The 20,401-nt window shown below is 47.1% G+C and overlaps 1 protein-coding gene across 1 annotated transcript in view; it reads right to left on the bottom strand.

Moving 5' to 3' along the window:
- Window positions 1-20,401, bottom strand: part of nek11 (NIMA-related kinase 11) — a 302,567-nt gene that overhangs the window by 154,880 nt on the left and 127,286 nt on the right. The window contains exons 8-9 of the mRNA XM_039737379.1: window positions 9,461-9,539; window positions 2,185-2,255 (exon numbers count right to left, since the gene is read on the bottom strand). Coding sequence (XP_039593313.1) covers window positions 2,185-2,255; window positions 9,461-9,539 — 150 coding nt within the window. The remainder of the gene's footprint in view (window positions 1-2,184; window positions 2,256-9,460; window positions 9,540-20,401) is intronic.

The raw sequence follows: 20,401 nt of genomic DNA, 5'->3' as shown, positions 1-20,401 counted from the left end.
CCCATCTAGGCTTCTGGGGAGTTCTCGAACCCGACATGGTTGGTAACGTCACCGATGAGCTAGACAGTGAAGACATCAGCAATGAAGCAAGGGGATGGTGCAAAAAGTGCAGAGTGCTTTTATTTAAAAACAAAAACAGTGTCCAAATAAATAAGTGCAGATGCATCACAAATCTTTAAAGAAATAATCCATTAAAACAGAAGTGAATCCGTGGAGGTTAAAATCCAATAAATACGTGCTTTTAAAATGAGGTTAAAATGATAATGGCTTGTCTTAAAACTCCAGTTCTTTCTTCTTTCTATTGGGGAGTTGCCCTACCAGCAAATGCAGCTCCCTCCTATTCTGGTCCGGTAGCCTTCTGATCCCCGGCTACGTTGGGATCCAGCCGGACCGAGACTTGGGTTCCCTCCCCAGTGGCCAGGGTACTCACTCTGGGGCTCAACATGCCCAAAGCATCCTCGACGGCAAGTCATCTCCTCTGCCGGTCACTCCCGCTCCTCTAAACTGCTCAGCTGGAGCGACGCTTCAAACCGAGAGTTGGCCAAACACTCCTCCGGAGCTCTCCTACCAGCTGCATTCAACCTTCAACGAGCCTGCTCTCGCTCTCACTCGCTCGTGCACCGGCTTTCTCCTTCCTACTGCCGCCTTCTCCCTTAACCTCCATTCCCGTTCTTTCATTTTTTCCGTCTCCCCTTTCTGCCTTGCGCTTCTACTATATATTACGGGGACGTTGATCAGGTGTGGCGATTAGCAGCTCCCGACATCAATTGCGGACGATCCCTCATCTGTACACTTAAGCGAGGCCCACCCACAACACGAAGCTCCCGGGAACTGCTCCGGCCACACTACCATGCCCCTCTAAGTCGCGAGTGCAGCGATTATCTATTAAAACTGTGAGCTCCAGATGCCGTTCTCATGGATTCACTTTCTCACTATTATAAAACAGTATCACATTCTCTAAACCCACAAACTGAATTTGCCAAATCACAGAGAAGGCCCTCAACTTTGTGCCACGGGATGAGCCAGGAAAAGACATCATGGGATTGCATTCCCAGCCATGCACAACAGAAGTAAAAAAATTCAGAGACCCCCATCATGTGTGAGTGACACATGAGACCGAGTGATAACATTTCTGTGATGCCCTTAGATGTCAGGGGCGACACGGGCACTACAACAAATGGATCAAAGTTTGTCTACCCCATGCAGAGAGGAATGGGTAAGCCATTGAACCCTGTTCATGATGAGAACCAGGCTTGCAATTGTTCCTGAACAAATTAGGAATTCCCAGTAAGAGCGGGTCATAAGCTCACACTAATTAAGCCCCTGCACTTTTTACACACCGTCTTCTGTTACTATGGATAGGATGGTTTAGTGAGGTCTTCAGGTCAGTCCTGCTGCAATTGCTTGTGACCTCAGGCTCAGCGCTTAGAAGGTGATGAAACCTGACTACAGAGGAATTAAATGGCGTAATTAGATTTCTGTAGGTGAAGCAGTGGAAGGATCATTACCGAGCCTCAAGTAGAAAGAGTGGGGGGACAGCACATCTGCACGAACTGCACAGACCCCACCTCAAGTCGGCGTCCAGACTAAACCTAAACCCATTTTTCCCATAGGATCAACACTTCAGTATCGGTGGTTTCTGTATTCCCGTGGTTTTTCAGGAATTGACCGTATATTAAAAATAGCAGTGATCTCAGCACAGCAGCTCTATACTGTCACTCAATCGATTCTCCAGTTCAGATGTCCTAAGATCTTATGGGGCTCCCTGGCACACCAGAAGTCCATGACCAGGTCCTTTGTCTTGGTAGCATTCATCTCTATCAAAACATTGCTTTTTCTTTCATATTTTGTTCCTTTTGCCACTCCCCTTTATTACCATTTTACTCAGATTTCATTTGTAATAAATTCTCTCATCGTCTGCTTAAGTGTCCTTGTCCTTTCCAACTGCCACCTCACATCACTGCTTAGTGCCATCCTGTATCCCAAAGCACCCAGGGCTTACACTGCATTATTATTATCTCAGATCATTTGAGGTGCATCTTCATGCCCGCCGTGACATACCAGCTAAAGATATGAAATGACACTTGCATTTGAGTTACTTCACTTAACAGGCCCAGTTGTGAGAAAGACCCACCAGGATGTTGAAAAACAGCGTAGGAGAGCAAGAAGACAAGGCGTACTTACAGGGCGTTAATGATGTGTCGGGAATCATTCTGGCAGTTCAGAGTCATGCCGGAAAACTTTAATTTTATACTCTGTAACACAAAATCAAACAACGTGTCATGGGAAGAGGCATCATTACAGAAGGCCATTACTTGATGGATGCACTGCTTTAAACTCATTTTCAAGTATAGCAAATCAAACTAAGCCACAGACACAACAGGAATCTGACAAACTGTACATGTAGAAAGTGCAAAGAGGCGACATTACATCCATTTGTTGCCACTTTGCTTTTTCAAGCTCACAGGTAGCCAAAGTCTGGGATTCAACACATGGCAGAGACGCTCATGGCCTTCAGAAAGACCTCAGACTTTGGGCACATCTTGTTACGTTGCAGCCTTGTACTAAAATCATTAAAATTATTTTTTCCATTCATCAAATAACAATCAGTACCCAGGAACTACAGGCAAAAATGGGTTTTCAAGAATTTTCGCAAATCTACTACATTGTCACAAATATTCAATCTCTTTACTCGGTACAGTTATGGGACGACTTACAACTCCTTTGGGGACCGGCCAATTGGCCGCATGTCAGTCACAATGTATACGGGTCATTGCAATTGAGGGTCTCTTTGAGTCTCAGTGTCCGTACACCAGATCCTTGAATGGCACTGTTTCTAAACCACTGGGTCATGGTAAGTCACCCAAGGGATCAAGGGATTGGCAGTGTAGCATGTGTGACTTTATCTAATACATGACATTTGTCATCTCACTCTTAACACGCAGAACTTTATTACCTGCTTCTGTCAACTAACGCCACCGGTAATTTTGGACTCGATTCTCCCATTACACTAAAGACTGCTTCCTTTCTGTAGGGTTGTTCGTTACTCATTTACCTCATTCTGACCTTGGAAAATTATGTTGATAGCTTATGTAAGATGAGGCAGAGACCTCTTTTTTATATAGTGCCTTTTACATCCATCTATCTATCTATCTATCTATCATATAGTGCCTTTCATCCATCTAATAGTGCCTTTCATCTATCTATCTAATAGCGCCCATCATCTATCTATCTATCTATCATATAGTGCCTTTCATCTATCTATCTATATATCTATCTAATAGTGCCTATCATCTGTCTATCTTATAGTGCCTTTCATATCTATCTGTCTATCATATAGTGCCTTTCATCTATCTATCTATATATCTATCTGTCTATCATATAGTGCCTTTCATCTATCTATCTATCTATCTATCTGTCTATCATATAGTGCCTATCATCTATCTATCTATATATCTATCATATAGTGCCTTTCATCTATCTATTGTCAGGGATGCCAGGGGCTATGACCCGGCCGGGACGCCAGGAGGGACCGGAAGAGGGTCAGAGCCCGGCCTGGACCACGTGGGTTCGCCTCCCGGGTTGCTTTGGGAGCCACGGGTCAAGGGCTTGGAAGCTCTTCCCTGTAGGGGCCCGTGGCCACCGCCAGGAGGCGCCCCAATGCCTTGGGGATTTGTTTCCCCAGCACTCCTGCCACACCAGGAAGTGCTGGGGGGAAGACTTTGGACGGTGCCCGGGGAGCAGCCGGGAGGACAGTCGACACTTCCGCCACGCTGGGGCGTGGCCAGAAGATTGCCGGGAACACCTGGGGCTCATCCGGGTCCTCCATAAAAGGGGCCGTCTCCCGTCATTCAGAGCTGGAGTCGGGTGGAGGTAGGACGAAGCTGTGGAGAGTGGAGGCGGCCCGAAGAAAGGCATTGTGGCCAGGACATTGGGTGTTTGGGGTTTTTGTGCACGTGACTAGGTCTTTGTGACCAATGGACTGGGGTCTTGGTGACCAACATAATTGTAAATAATTTGTAAATAAACGTGTGGTGGTGTCAAACCAACATGTCCGCCTGTCTGTGCCCGGTACCGCTCACATCTGGCGTAGTCGGCAGGATGCTCCGCCTGTTTCAAGGCGGAGACCTGTTCTAAAAAATAGTGTTGTGGACGGCCCGGTGCAGCAGGGGACCCCACCCACGACGCGGTGCTGCGTGCACACAGCCCCGCGGGGTAAAGGAACCCCACGGACCGCCAGGGGTCCGCAGGAGGGCCGTTATTCCCTGAAGCGGGCGGGCGGCGTGTATTGAAGAGTGCAGCGCTCTCCAACGAGCGCGCCGTTGCTGGAGGCGCCCGGGACGGCATGGCGTCCAGAGAGGCCTTGCCGAGGACGTTTCCTCGGTTTGACGGGACCTGGGAGGTGAGTTCCCTGCCTATCGGCAGCCGGCCCTTGGGGCCGGGCGTGTTTTGTTTTCCAGGCAGGGACCTCCAGGATCCGCGTCAGTGGCGGGCGATGCTGGTTTGCGGGCTCCGGCACCACAGCGGCAGCCGCGAGGGCTGCGAAGGAGGAGACGCTGCAGCTCGAGAGGCGCTGGCAACAGCAAGGCTGCCGGCAAGCACGCCGCCGCCGCAGAAAGGGAGCCAAGATGGCGCGGACGGAAGTCCTCCCCTGACAGGCACGCGATTGGACGGTGTGTCTTGCGTGCCCGCCGATGACTGTAGAGAGGCGGGACCAGGAATGTCCATCACGGGCAGGGGGGAGACCCGATTGGGCCGGAGGAGAAGGCCCACAGGAAGTGGCCGGCGTCGGAGGCCGACAGTCAGGTAGGCTCCGCGTCGGTTAACTTCCTGTCTTTGCCGGCTGCTTTGGCGGAGCTGGAGGCGTCCCTTCAGCCCGCCGGGCAGCGTGTATTACAGATGCTACGTGCCCTCCGGGCTGAGGTGCTGGAACTGGAGAGGAAGGCGCTCGCGGCGCTGAGAACGTTTCAATCGACAACGGGACGGCGCGACGCTGGAATCTCCAGCCGAGAGGTATGGCGGAGACGGTGAGTACAGCCGACTCCGTAAAGCATATGGGAGGGCTGCTGAAAAGGCTGTGATGACAATGATCAGTTCGAGTAAGCAGCCCTCCGACAGGAAGGCGGCGCCGCGGACTGTATGCGCGCTGGCGAGGGGAGTCCGAGAGGACGCTGAATGGACACGGGCTGCTAAGTGCCCGGGTCCTAGCGCCCCCGCCTCGAAGTCGGCTGCGGTCTTGCGCCGCACTATAGGGACGCAGACGGGACAGAGGCGCTTTTATTCCATAAGGAGTCTCAAACCGTCATGGCGTCCCAGAGTGAAGGGAGGAATAAGAGGCTGGGTGCCGATTCCTCCGATATGTTACGGACGCAGACGGGAAAGGGGCTCGTGTTGATTAATACGGAGCCGCATATCGTCAAGGCGTCCGAAAGTAAAGGGAGGATTAAGAGGCTGGGTGCCGATTCCTCCAATAAGGTGAAACGCGTTGCTGGGTGCACGCGCGTGCGGCTGGCTGCCCTCTGGGAGAGCAGAGGGAATCCCTGAGGCCGGCGGAGAGAGAGCGGGCGGTGCCGACGATTCCATCATCGAGAGGGACACGGAAGCCGCGGAGAGGGTGCCGATCAGGCAAGTGCCGGGGTGCCGGTTGGAGGGGGGAACGCTGCCCGTGCGTGGCACGAGCTGGGTGCTTTGGCAGCGGTTCTGCCCCTGTGTTCTCTTTTGTAGGGACGGACCCCGGGCGAGTTGAAGGAGCCCTTGGCGGAACAGCCCTCTGATGTCGGGCCGCCTGCAGAATGATCTTTCTGTCGGTGCGCAGGTGCGCCCACAGCTGGAGGAGCCAACGGGGGAACGAGGGACTCAGAACAAAGGGCGTGGAGGTCCCGGAGGGGGTGCCTACCGAGGAGGCCCCGGGGTGCCGGTAAAAGGGGGGAGCACAACCTGTGCGAGGCACAGGGATGCACCATGGGTTGGTGCGCAGATTGTGTCTCCGCCCCTGTCCCTGCTAGGAGTGCGGGCGGACCCGGCTATCCTCGAGTGGGACCCGTTTCGGGGCTCTGCTGCCCTCGCGGGACGGGTCGCTCTTACCCACGAGTGGTCTTCGCTGGCTGTGGGGCACTGTCAGGGATGCCAGGGGCTATGACCCGGCCGGGACGCCAGGAGGGACCGGAAGAGGGTCAGAGCCCGGCCTGGACCCGTGGGGTTCGCCTTCCGGGTTGCTTTGGGAGCCACGGGTCAAGGGCTTGGAAGCTCTTCCCTGTAGGGGCCCGTGGCCACCGCCAGGAGGCGCCCCAATGCCTTGGGGATTTGTTTCCCCAGCACTCCTGCCACACCAGGAAGTGCTGGGGGGAAGACTTTGGACGGTGCCCGGGGAGCAGCCGGGAGGACAGTCGACACTTCCGCCACGCTGGGGCGTGGCCAGAAGATTGCCGGGAACACCTGGGGCTCATCCGGGTCCTCCATAAAAGGGGGCCGTCTCCCGTCATTCAGAGCTGGAGTCGGGTGGAGGTAGGACGAAGCTGTGGAGAGTGGAGGCGGCCCGAAGAAAGGCATTGTGGCCAGGACATTGGGTGTTTGGGGTTTTTGTGCACGTGACTAGGTCTTTGTGACCAATGGACTGGGGTCTTGGTGACCAACATAATTGTAAATAATTTGTAAATAAACGTGTGGTGGTGTCAAAACAACATGTCCGCCTGTCTGTGCCCGGGTACCGTTCACACTATCTATATATCTATCTAATAGTGCCTATCATCTATCTATCTTATAGTGCCTTCTATATCTATCTGTCTATCATATAGTGCCTTTCATCTATCTATCTATCTATCTTATAGTGACTTTCATCTATCTATCTATCTTATAGTGCCTTTCATATCTATCTATCTATCTATGTATTATATGGTGCCTTTCACATCTATGTATTTATTGTGAAGGGTGGCCTCGGCCATTACCCGGCCGGGACACCACCGGGATGGAAGGACCTGGCGAGAGAACATCTGTGACACACTGCCTCCCCTGGGACGCTAGAGGGCAGCCCTCCTAGGCGGCTGTGGCACCACAGATTCGCACAGGGCATGCTGGGACTTGGAGTTTAGTACAGCCCTGTTGGGTTCTGTGGGGGAGTGCCAGGGGGAGCTGCAGAGCCCTATAGTGGACTTCCGCCACTCCTGAGAGTGATTCCAGGTAACAAAAGGAGCCGCCTCACACCCTCCGAGTAGCCAGAGTCAGGAGGAATTGGACGAAGCTTGCCGGGAGAGGAATGCAGGTGGAGAAAAGAAAGAAAGAAAGAAAAAAAGAAAAAAGAGGACTGTGCTTTTGTGGGGAGTAGCGTACAAAGCGCTACTCCACCTATAAATTAAGGTGTGCTGTGTGGCAATTCGTATCCTGCCTGTCTGTGTCAGGATTAGTATGGCTGGGTAAACTCCTCTGGTGGAGTTTCAAGGCCTGCTGAGAGATATAATCTCTCCAGTGTGTCCTGGATCTGCACCAAGGTTTCCTCCTGGTTGGAAATGCCCAAAACACCTCATCAGGGAATGGGGAAGTGGTTCAAACACCTGAAGCGGCTCCATTTTGAGCTCTTCCTGAATGTCTGTGTCCCTTACCCTATTTTTAAGGCTGAGCCCAGACACCCTGTGAAGTAAAGTCATTTCTGCCACTTGTATCCATGATCTAGTTCTTTTTTTCACTACCCATTGCTTACGACCATAGGTGAGTGTAGGAATGTGGATCAACCAGTAAACTGAGAGCTTTGCCTTCCAACTCAGCTCCTTTTTCACCACGACTGACTGGTGGTCCACACATGATGTTTCTCTATTTCATTTTCGTATTAAAGGCAAACCTGGGTTGCAGGACCATAAAGGTTAAGAAACATCGGTGTAAAGACCACTACCCACAACTTGTGGCGATAGGTGAGGGTAGGAACACAGATCACCCGGTAAATCAAGAACTTTGCCTTTCGGCTCAGATCTCTTTTGGCTGTGACTAACCAGTACAATGTCTGTAAGTCTGCAGATCCTGCTCCAGTCTTCCTGTTGATCTCCTACGTCCTTCTTCTATCACTTGTGAGCAAGACCCCCGAGATACTTAAACTCCTCTACTTGAGGTTGCACTTCCTCCCAAACCTGGAGATGGCAGTGCACTCTTTTCCCAGCTGACCTCAGAGTTAGAGGTGTTGATCCTCATTGGAGAATTGGAATTACAGAAAACATGTAGTGAGAAAGTTATTGGAGAAGGAGAGAGGAGACAGGAGTGGACCCCACTCAATTCACTTGCTTCTTGAGTTTGGTGAAATTGCAGAAAGCTTTGGGAATTTCACCAAATTCTGAGAGCTCCACTGAAATCAACTGGGATGGTGGAACTGAACCAGTTTTGAGTGGGTTATAATGGTGCTATGGTCTTTTAAGTGACCCAGAGGGCATCTGCCAAGTATGGTGGACTGAATATTGTGGTCAAAAATATGACTTGAGGTGTGAGGCAACCATGCTAACCACTGCACTGCTTCTGTATGTCTCACGGAGATATAATTAATAGAATTAAATATCAGAGCATGAACAATTCCTCCAAAGATTGGCTATAGGAGCAGGGAGCGTGAATTCACTCGGGCATGGTTCCCAAAAGCTCAGCGTAAGTTAGAGTTACAGAAAACAAGAAGGAGAGCAACCGAGAGGGTCACACAAGGGATCCATCTAAGTCTTGGAATCAGAATCAGAATCATTTTTGATGAATGTTTAGTCTGTGAGCATCCCACCTTTAGCAGTAAACGCCCACTCAGACGTTAAGCTGGGAACTGGACAGCACAGAACTTCCGGCACATATAAAGAGAGCCTGCCGCTTAAATCCAGCATTGTTACCCAGAACTCCATGGGTTCATCAGTGCTCATAGGCTCATGTGCACCAAGGCTCCTTAAGGTAGTCACTCGTCGTGAGGTCCAATCCTCTGGAGGTGATTTCTGTGACTGCCCCCCTTATCCGCTTGAGTGAGTGAGCCTGAAAAAGTCTCTCCACACATCCATCAGATTGCCACAACAACGGACAGCACTCTAATGAACACGTGCAGAGGTGGGCAGGAGGTGTGAGTGGGGGGCCTCCACCACCCTGCTAGTAAAAATGGAACAGAGGTGGTACAACATTCCAACACTGGCTGCTACAGCTCTGTGGTGTCTGGCTGGCCTCACAAAGCATCATGGGGTGCTGGGAAAAATAAACGTACAGGAAAATTTGTAGAAAACAAGGTTACTGGCGAACCCAGCAAATTCGCTGCAAAAAACGCTGTGGTGAATTTTGCTGATCAGCACCAGCCAAGAATAACAATGCTACCTTATGAAGAAATGGCCACCTCTACATATGTATATATAAAACATATAATGTATATAATGAATATATAATATATGGTATATTAAAAATTACTGAGCACAAACTGCTAAACTTAAGCAAAAAATGCGGAGATAAATAACAGCCAAAGAATTACCTGCAAATGATCTTCGATGAATTTGACTCGTAGAATTTCTGCGGCCGACAGCCTTAATGAGGGATTCTTGTTCAGCATACTGAAAGCAGAAGAATGTCATTAATGGCAAGAAACCCTCATTAAATGTGAAGGTCTGCCATTTACAGAAACGGGCAAATAGCATGGGAGTGTGGCAAAGAAACAATGAATCATAATAGTAATACAATTTATTTTTATGGTGCCTTTCCATTGCTCAACATGCTCAAGTCTCATCATCTGCCCACCAAGTGAACCGAAGTGTTTATGTATTGTTGTTTTTGTCATTTTCCATCCAATTATGTCTCATGTTTTCACATATTTTCAATGATGTTTATTATTGTAACGACTCTTTAAATTTACAATTGTTTCCTTTGGAGGCATTAGCTCTCCAGAAATGTGTTCTTTTGAAATTGCGGCACATTAAGTAACTAAACAATATAGTAATACTAGCAAAATACCAGCGCCGCGAAGTACTGCCTTAAAATTTTTATTAAGAAGAAAATTAAACCTTTTTAAACTGAGGGAAAATATACCAATAATTATTTGTGGATCTCTTTGTATGCCACATTGTGAGTTCGGCCCTCCGGTTGTAATCTGACCAAGCTGTGCGCTGAGCTTACTCTTGAGCATGTAACGTACAGTCGGCCATGTGAACAGTAATCTTGTCTCAAATCTCACAGCTTGGATTGCTGCTGTCATAATCGGTTTGAGTTTCATGGTTTATTTCAATTACGACAGTATTTGTAGGATTTGTGTTTAAAAGACATACGGCATCTGTCAAATAAGTACGTACATTGGTTTCGGTTAGCGCAGGGAAGCCGCCTACCAAATTTCGTGAAGATGGGGCCATGAATAAGAAAGTTCAATATGGAGGACATTGTTGACCGTTATGACCGTTACGCGTAGAATTTCGAAATGAAACCTGCCCAACTTTTGTAAGTAAGCTGTAAGGAATGAGCCTGCCAAATTTCAGCCTTCTACCTACACAGGAAGTTGGAGAATTAGTGACGTTGGAAAGTTCAATATGGCGGCCGACAGTGGCGTCATACCATCAAAATAAGTACATACATCGGTTTCGGTTAGCGCAGGGAAGCCGCCTACCAAATTTCGTGAAGATGGGGCCATAAATAAGAAAGTTCAACATGGCGGATGTTGTCAACCGTTATGACCGTTAGGCGTAGAATTTCGAAATGAAACCTGCCCAACTTTTGTAAGTAAGCTGTAAGGAATGAGCCTGCCAAATTTCAGCCTTCAACCTACACGGGAAGTTGGAGAATTAGTGATGAGTGAGTGAGTGAGTGAGTGAGTGAGGGCTTTGCCTTTTATTAGTACAGATGACAGAAAAGGCGATATCCCTCCCATCGTGATTACGGAGGTACAAGAATCACATGAGACAAATACACTTTAGCTTACATTTACTGACGGTTGACGCGGTTACAAACGGGAAGCTTTATGACAGACTTATCAAGGTGGGAATCTTGATCTATGTAGTCTGCCATTTTTTCGTCACCACACTGAGAGGGTTTTAGGACGGAGGTCCAAGCAGCTTCAAAGGGTTTGCCTGTTGTCCAAGCCTTTTATACCGTTCTTCTTCACTTGCTGGTCTTCTCTGTCTCCAAACAAGGGCAGGAAACGGCTGAACTCCACCTCCACAAAATACAGAAATAGCATAATTCCTACATGCCGGTTCTTATTCTCCCAACAAGGAAAGAAGATTTTGTACTGAAAGAGGACAGAAATACTATTGTGTTTAGGCTGACTATACAATCCTCCAGTTGTCTTTGGCTATCTAATCCAGTGCTTGGTTGGCAATTCTAAAAGAGCCCCTGTGTGCCAAACTTAGCATGCACATGTGAATGGATACTTTAACAGTGCTGTCTAGAGACAGTGACAGAAATATTAAAGAAAAATGTATTAGAACAACAATTATTCCCTGTTCTTTGTGGTTGAATCCCCAAAAAGTGGGACCACCCTGACGCCCACTGTCCTGAGCCCACCCTTTGGCAAGTAAGTGAGCTGAGAAGGCTCAGGAGTTGGAGGTCATTCATTTGAATGTAGAGTTCTGTAAGCACTGCTTTCTGTGTGGAATTTCTGTTTTTTGTGATTTTTTGTGCTTGTGATTAAGGATTCAGATTTTTTTGTGTTGCATACTTGGAGTTGTTTGCTTAGGATTGCCTTTAAGACAAGTCCTTGTGCCCTTTTTTGGCCTTCTTAGCCTTTTTTTGTTTTATTATGATTCTTGTACATAAATCTTTCATTTAAAAAGACTCCTGGTTTAATACAAGCTGTGGGTTTACGTCCATCCCTTCTCTTGTGGATTTTTGTGTTAATTTTGGGATATTTGAGTTTGATTTTTTGTTTTTTTTTGAAGGTTCAAATACCTTTTTGGGCCTGTGAAGCCCAAGGGAGGACACCTCTGTTAAGATTAAGGCTTGGCTATTTAAGTCCTTTGCCATGTGTAAGACTTCATATCATGACACAGAGTGGGTCTTGTCAATCAGTGTTCCTTGAACAAAAATATGGAAACAACTAACCTACAGTCAAATCTAAAAATTCACCAAGGTCTACTGTAGTAGAAGCACTCTCTATTTATATAAAGCGATAAAAAATACCTGGAATCTGAGCCTGGGTGTTAATGTTGGTAACTATATAAGAAAGAGCGAAACAAACTCTGTCTTAGGAGATTGTGCTCCTTTAATGGTGGTAGTGACCACCTTTACATCTTCTACAACTTTGTGATTGCCAAAGTGGTGTACTGGGTTGGTGATATCACTTCAAGAGAAGCCCATCAAATCAGCAAGGTGATTAAAAAGGCCAGGTCAGTAATGGGACATCCTCAGGACCTGCTGGAGGTAGTACAGACTCAAGTCAGACCTGATAGCTATTGTGAATAATGCTGCATTCCTTTAAAGTGGGAATTGACATCATTAACACTTCTCTAACGCTGTGATAGACAATGTGGTGTGCTCGGCTGGTACTATCAATTCAAGAGAGGCCCACCGAATCAACAATCCAGTTAAGAAGGCTGGCTCAGGTTTGGGACACTCTCTGGACCTGCTGGAGGTACGTGACAATCAAGCCAGAACTGTAATGAGTAACGCTGCATTCCTGTGGTTAGTGGCATCCTTTACTCTTCTATAATTGTGCAATGCCCAGTATGGTGTGCTCAGCTGGTAACATCACCTCAAGATTTGATTTATAGCAGATTGCGTTTCCTTCACTGCTGGCTAGAAACCTGGTGTGCAAATAAAAGCATAGTCTTTGTGAACAATTGGGATGATTTTTGGGAAAGGCCCTGATTTTATAATTTGTCTTCATTCTAACTGGAGGGGATCTTATGTATTATCCCAAAATATGGCAGCAAAACTGCCTGGCTGACTGATTAGAGCACCATCCAGGCCACAGTCATGTGATCTTAAATCACAGGTTGTTGTTTATCCCACCTGTTACTATCCTGAAGCTGTTACCCATAATCCCTATTGTGGGGCATCTTATAAATTTAGTCTTGATGCAAACCTTAAATTACTTGATAACCAAAAAATAAGGTGTATAATTAGACCAAGAAATAAAACCAGACCCTCCACCAGGGGCACCTGTAATGGAAATTTACTTCAAATTAAAACAAAAAATATATCACCAGTTCAAAAAGAAGCATGCAGTTTTAAATGCTGTTTATTGAACATTCACTCTGTCGGAAGTAAAGCTGTTTTGGTAAATGATATTATATTAAGTACAAAATCTGATCGGTGTCTTCTCACTGAAATCTGGCTAAGTAACTGTGACACTGTTACCCTAGCTATCGACCTACTGTATGCAAACTTTAAAGACGCAAACAGCGCCACCCTGCTGCCTGCGCTTAGGAAAGCAGATCATAACCTGGTTCTGCTTCAGCCACACTACAAACCAAGAGTGAAGGCGCTACCTACAACTACACACTCATTCAGGAAGTGGTCCCCTGAGGCGGAGCAGGCTCCGAGAGACTGGGACTATGGACTGGGATATCCTGCAGGGGTCACATAGCGAGAACATTGAGGAGGTTGTTGACTGCACTACTGACTACATCAACTTCTGTATGGACATTGTAGTTCCAGTAAAAACAGTACACTGCTCTGCTAACAACAAGCCATGGATTACAAGTGACATCAAGGGCCTTTTGAACCAGAAGAAAAGGGCTTTTAAAGGTGGTGATCAACATGAGCTCAAGCGCGTGCAGAAAGAACTCCGAGTCCAGCTTAGGGCGGCAAAGGAGCAGTACAGGAGAAAGCTGGAGCAGAAGGTGCAGAATAACCGCATGAAAGAAGTGTGGGAGGGGATGAAGATCATCACTGGCTGCAGCTCGAAGCGTGGTGCCACCATCGAGAGAGACATGGAGAGAGCAAACCAAATGAATAACTTCTTCAACAGGTTTGACCAACTTAACCCACTCTCAACTCTCACCTCTCTGCACCCTCCACCCATTGTTCTGCTGATACCAGCATAGGTGAAACATCCCCACCCACAATTACAGCAGTGCAGGTGAGCAGAGAGCTGAGGAGACTTCATGCCAGCAAAGCAGCAGGTCCAGATGGAGTATCGCCACGACTGCCGAAGGCCTGTGCGTTGGAATTGGGAGTCCTCTACAGCGCATCTTCAACCTGAGCCTGGAACAGGGGAGAGTCCCAAGGCTTTGGAAAACATCTTGTATCACTCCTGTCCCAAAGGTATCACGTCCTAGTGAGCTGAATGACTTCCGGCCTGTTGCTCTGATGTCACATCTGATGAAGACCATGGAGCGGCTGCTGCTTCACCACCTGAGGCCACAGGTCCGCCACGCCCTCGACCCTCTGCAGTTCACATACCAGGAGAAGGTGGGAGCGGAGGATGCCATCATCTATATGCTACACCGATCCCTCTCCCACTTGGACAGAGGCAGTGGTGCTGTTAGAATTATGTTTCTGGACTTCTCTAACGCCTTCAACACCATCCAACCTCTGCTCCTTAGGGACAAGTTGACAGAGATGGGAATAGATTCACACCTGGTGCCATGGATCGTGGATTATCTTACAGACAGACCTCAGTATGTGCGTCTCGGGAACTGAAGGTGTGATATGGTGGTCAGCAACAGAGGAGCGCCGCAGGGGACTGGACTTTCTCCAGTCCTGTTCAACCAACATACATCAGACTTCCAATACAACTCGGAGTCCTGCCACGTGCAAAAGTTCACTGATGACACTGCTATGGTGGGCTGCATCAGGAGGAGGAGTATAGGAACCTAATGAAGGACTTTGTTAGATGGTGCAACTCGAACCACCTACACCTGAACACCAGCAAAACCAAGGAGCTGGTGGTGGATTTTAGGAGAACCAGGCCCCTCATGGACCCTGTGATCATCAGAGGTGACTGTGCAGAGGGTGCAGACCTATAAATACCTGGGAGTGCAGCTGGATGACAAATTGGACTGGACTGCCAATACTGATGCTCTGTGTAAGAAAGGACAGAGCTGACTATACTTCCTTAGAAGGCTGGCGTCTTTCAACATCTGCAATAAGATGTTTCAGATGTTCAATCAGACGGTTGTGCTGAGCGCCCTCTTCTACACGGTGGTGCACTGGGGAGGCAGCATAAAGAAGAGGGACGCCTCGTGCCTGGACAAACTGGTGAGTAAGGCAGGCTCTATTGTAGGCACGGAGCTGGACAATTTGACATCCATGGCAGAGCGACGGGCGCTGAGCAGACTCCTGTCAATCATGGAGAATCCACTGAACAGGATCATCTCCAGACAGAGGGGCAGCTTCAGTGACAGACTGCTGTCACTGTCCTGCTCCACTGACAGACTGAGGAGACCCCACACTATGTGACTCTTCAGTTAACATTATACAAAGTTATTGTCTGTTATACCTGCATTGTTATCACTCTGATATTTAATATTGTTCTTTATCAGTATGCTGCTGCTGGAGTATGGGAATTTCCCCTTGGGATTAATAAAGTATCTATCTATCTATCTGAGGCGTCACCAGATGGATACTCGTTCCTTCGTAAGTCTAGAGATTCTGGTCGAGGAGGAGGCCTTGGAATAATTTATTGTAACAAAATGCAAATCACTTCTAAAAATTTAGGTGACTTTACATCAATATTAAAACAGATTCCAACGCAATTAATTATAGTGCTAGTCTACAGACCACCTGGGCCAAATTCATTGTTCATGCTGAATTTAGCAATCTTTTATCTGATTTGGCTATAAATTATGGTCACGTAGTATTGATGGGGGATTTTAATGTACACATTAATGTGGAAACTGACACTTTTAGCAAATGTTTCACTTATTTATTAAACTCAGTAGGATTTAGTCAGATTTTCAAAGGTCCATCTCATAATCATAACCACACATTAGACTTAATTATAACTTACAAAGTTGAAATTCAAAATTTAAATATTACTCCATTGAATGAATTTATTTTTGGGGAGTTTCCCTTGTCTTCTTAGAGAGTCAAGGCTGGGGGGCTGTCAAAAGGTAGGGTCTGTTAAAGCCCATTGTGGCACATCTTGTGTGATTTGGGGTTATACAAAAATAAATTGTATTGTATTGTATTGTACTTCTGGGGCTCCTTTATACTTACAGCAAAATGCGTCTATAGTGCCGCAGTGGGACCGCTCACTTTTTTGAGAATTAAGGAGCTTGTTCTTATTTTTTGCAGTTGTTCTATATGTGTTTAATGGAGGTTGTTCATCTATTTCTTGTGAAGGGTGGCCTCAGCCATTACCAGGCCAGGGTGCCGGCTGGATGGAAGGACCAGGGGAGAGAGCATCTTTGAGGCACTACCTCCTCTGGGACACTAGAAGGCAGCCCTCCTGTGTGGCTGTGGCACCACAGATTCCCACAGGGCATGCTGGGACTTGGAGTTTGGTGTACAGCCCCATTGGGTTTCGAGTGGACTGCCAGGGGGAGTTGAAGATCCCTATACTGGACTTCCACCACACCTGTAAGAGATTCCAGGTAATACTGATGAGCATCCTGGAGCACTCCCAGGTGCTGAATAAAAGGAGCCGCCTCACTCCATTCAAGGAGCCAGAGTCAGGAGGAGGTGGACGAAGCTTGCTGGGAGAGGAGTGGAGGCGGCAGAGAAAGAGAGAAGAAAGAAGAGCCTTGTGTGCTTTATGCTTGTGTGGTGTTATGGGTCCACAGCTCGTGGAGAAAAGGCCATTGATTTTTAAATAAATAATCATTGTGCTCGCGGCTTAGTGAGGGGACGTTGGGCCATAGTGGGCCGTGGGACGATCCGTAGGGTGTGGGCGTTTCTCACCTAGTGCACAGGTGAGGAACTGCCCACATTCATGATTGTCCCGCGGCTAATGCTGCAGCTGCTGTGGCCCTCGTCATTTTAAAAAGAAGCGCGAGTCGGTTTTAGGGGAAGAAAAAGAAAGAAACGACCGGAGAGAGAAAGGAAAGGAGAGGACGGAGGTTACAGGGAGCGTGGAAGCAAGCGGTGCAGGAGAGAGACGGACACGCGGAGCGTGTGGTGAGCGCGATCGAGCGCTCGTGGGCAGCTGCGAGGAAGCTGGGTGTTAGGCCGACACCCAGGTGTTTGTGTAGATGTCGCTCCCGCTGAGCGAGCAGGTAGCGGGAGTGACCAAGGTGAAAGCGACGAGCCGCAGAAGGCCGCGGAAAGGCAGCGGAAGTCGGGAGGCTTGGTGGTGGAGTCCCCAATATGAGCGACCTGGCTATTGGGGTAATCAAGTCTCGGGGACTGGGATGAGTGCCATACCGGAGCCAGGGATCGGGAGGTCTCCAGTCTCGAGCGTGTGAAGTAGGAGGGCAGCTGCAGAGCGTCTTGCCTGCTGCTAAGCCCGTACGGGATAAGCAGGTGAGACGCATACAGAAAATAGGCACCGGATTTGTTTTTTTTGTTTTAAAGACAGCTTCCTAAAAGAAGATTTTAACCTCTCGTTTTTAAAGGATTGTTTTTTTTCCAATGGTTTTAACCTCCACGTGTTCTTTTTATGGATTATTTATTTAATGAATTGTGAAGACCTGCACTATTTATGAACTTTGTTTTTGTTGGATTTTAAATAAAAGCACTTTTGCACTTTCTACCTATCCCCTTGCTCAGATGCTTAATTTGCCTCCATTGACTAGCTCATTCGGCAACATTATCGACGGTGTTGGGTTCAAGTGCTTCCAACATCAAAGGGAGTGTGGAGCCAGAACCCACATCGTCACATTTGGTGGCAGCGGTGGGATATCCCCAGTGGTGGGATGAGCTAGCAGTGGAGGCCAGAAGAGGAGACAGAGCAGCAAGCGGGATTGGTAACTGACTTTGGAAGAACCCACGTACCCAAGCCAGAGGAGGACATTTTTAAGAGACTGAGCTTTTTAAGCACATTTATTTATTGCTGGTTTTTATTTGTCTTTTAAAGTTCTTATTCTTTTAATGTCCTGTTTTTATGAAGGGGGCTTGGGTTTGTTTTATTGTGGGGAATTGTTTTAGTGCTTTTATTGGTTTTAGTGCAGTGTAGAGTGGCCGAGCTGTGGACCTGAGCTCCAGTTGCATTGGGTTGGCAGTGGAGTGGAGCCTTCCCATGCAACTGGAGTTTTATGGGGGGTGGAATGTGGTGTTATGGGTCCACAGCTCGTGGAGAAAAGGCCATTGATTTTTAAATAAATAATCATTGTTTTTTTTCCAATGGTTTTAACCTCCACGTGTTCTTTTTATGGATTATTTATTTAATGAATTGTGAAGACCTGCACTATTTATGAACTTTGTTTTTGTTGGATTTTAAATAAAAGCACTTTTGCACTTTCTACCTATCCCCTTGCTCAGATGCTTAATTTGCCTCCATTGACTAGCTCATTCGGCAACATTATCGACGGTGTTGGGTTCAAGTGCTTCCAACATCAAAGGGAGTGTGGAGCCAGAACCCACATCGTCACAGCTTGATGTACTGTCTTGAGATGGGGAGAGAAGGAAAATCACTCCCCTGAGAAATAAACGTCTTGCTTTCAACTTGTGCTATCTGTCTATCGTTATGCAAGCATGTCAGAGGATCACCTTCAGGCTTGTTAGAGGTATGTACCTCCACTTCTGGACAGGAGGAGGCATTTTGTTTCAGTACAGGAGTGGAGGGGGTAATTTTTTTTCATAGTGCCGAGAAGATGGCCCATGAGAACAATTGACTCCACCCCTTCCAGGCGGAGCCCTATAAAAGTTTACTGTTTCCGGAAGAAGCCGTCTCATTTGGATCAGAGCTGACTGGAGGATGGAGCTGTGCCACACACTAGACCTGCCCCACATGAGCAGCATTACTTAATCTGAGACAGCCATTGTCTACTGCGCCAATTGTTTTGTGCTCGTTTTCTTTTGTGTTTACGTCATCCTATTAAATGGGGCGACCTGGCTGACAATCCATTATGCAGTGACTTTCACATTAATCTATCTATAATGTAGTGCATTTGCTATCTATCTATCATAAAGTGTCTTTCATTCTATTTACCTATATATTTTATAGTGCCTTTCATTCTATCTATCTAGGAATATTTCCTGTTTAAATACCTCTAGAAATTAGTCTCCAACGCAGCAAGGAACAACTAACTGTGGTCAGCACATCACAAAACTCGTCTCTGTCAATCTTCAGAAAATGAATGCTGCTGCTGTGACATGCAAAGGAGCCGATTAACAATGAATTGTTACTTTGAATAGTCACAGTTAACATTAATAACACCGTTTTGTCTGAAAAGATACCAAAATCCTTTTTGTCTGTACAGTGTGTTAATCTGCAATCTGTTTGATGTTCACTTATGACCGCCATTACATCTGTCTTTCTCCGCTACTGTCTGATTGTGCCTTCATTGCAATGCAGATGGTTATAAATGAAAACTTTCAGAAGCCAACTGAAGCTGAAATATAACTGTTTACGGATGAAGCAGCGGGGTTCTAAAAATCAGCCGATTTTCATCTTTATTTTTGTATGCAACGGTTACATAAGTAGTGTATTTTTAGAATCCTATTATTTAGAAACAATTTACTTGGTGGGACTGAGATTTGTCTTTGTGTTTGAAAAGCGCTATTGATGGTGTTCTTAAGGGTGAGTATTGCATTACTTTTGTAGATGAAGGTGTAGCTTTATGTTACTCTGCTATCACAATTGTATAACTCTAATGTCAGAATGCAATCGTTCTGCTAAACCAAAGCTTAGCACTCCAAAAAAAAAAAGGCAAACAGATTGATGAAAACCACGAGATATGAGGGGAGAACAAAGTCGGGAACGAGCTGAAGTCAAAGACAGCGAGCTGATAAACATTAAAAGACTTCCAGTTAGACAGAGAGGCAATCATAGGTAATCTTACAAAAATCCTGATTCCCCAGCTCCGTTTGTCCATTCCTTTCGGGATGGGATTCCAACAAAAGGTTTTTCTACCTGATGATTTAAAATACCACGAAAAGCAAAAATTACAGACATTATATACACCAATCAGCCCCAACATTTAAATGACTGAGAGGTGAAGTGAATACCATTGATGGTCTCGTTCCAATGGCACCTGTCAAAGGGTGGGATGTATTAGGCAGCAAGTGAACAATCAGTTCTTGAAGGTGATGCGTTGGGCAATCATAAGGATCTGAGCGACTTCAACAAAGCTCAAATTGTGATGACTAGATGATAGGAGTGCAGTGGTCCGTACCTACAAAAAGTGGTCCACTGTCGACAGGGTCATGGGCATCTGAGGCTCACTGATGGGCGTGGGGAACGAAGGCTAGCCCACCAGAAGAGCTACTAGAGCAGAAATTGCTGAAACACTTAAAGATGGCCATGAGAGAAAGGTGACAGAACATAAACAGCATCACAGTTGGCTATACAGCCACAGACAGGAGTCAGTGTGCCCAAGCTGACCCCTGTCCACCACTGAAAGCACTCACAATGGGCATGTGTGTCAGAATTGAACAACAGAGT

This window comes from Polypterus senegalus, chromosome 15, assembly GCF_016835505.1.
Source record: "Polypterus senegalus isolate Bchr_013 chromosome 15, ASM1683550v1, whole genome shotgun sequence".
Classification (NCBI taxonomy): domain Eukaryota; kingdom Metazoa; phylum Chordata; class Cladistia; order Polypteriformes; family Polypteridae; genus Polypterus; species Polypterus senegalus.
The sequence above is the reverse complement of the archived record's forward strand: the minus strand, read 5'-3'. Positions and strand labels throughout refer to the sequence as shown.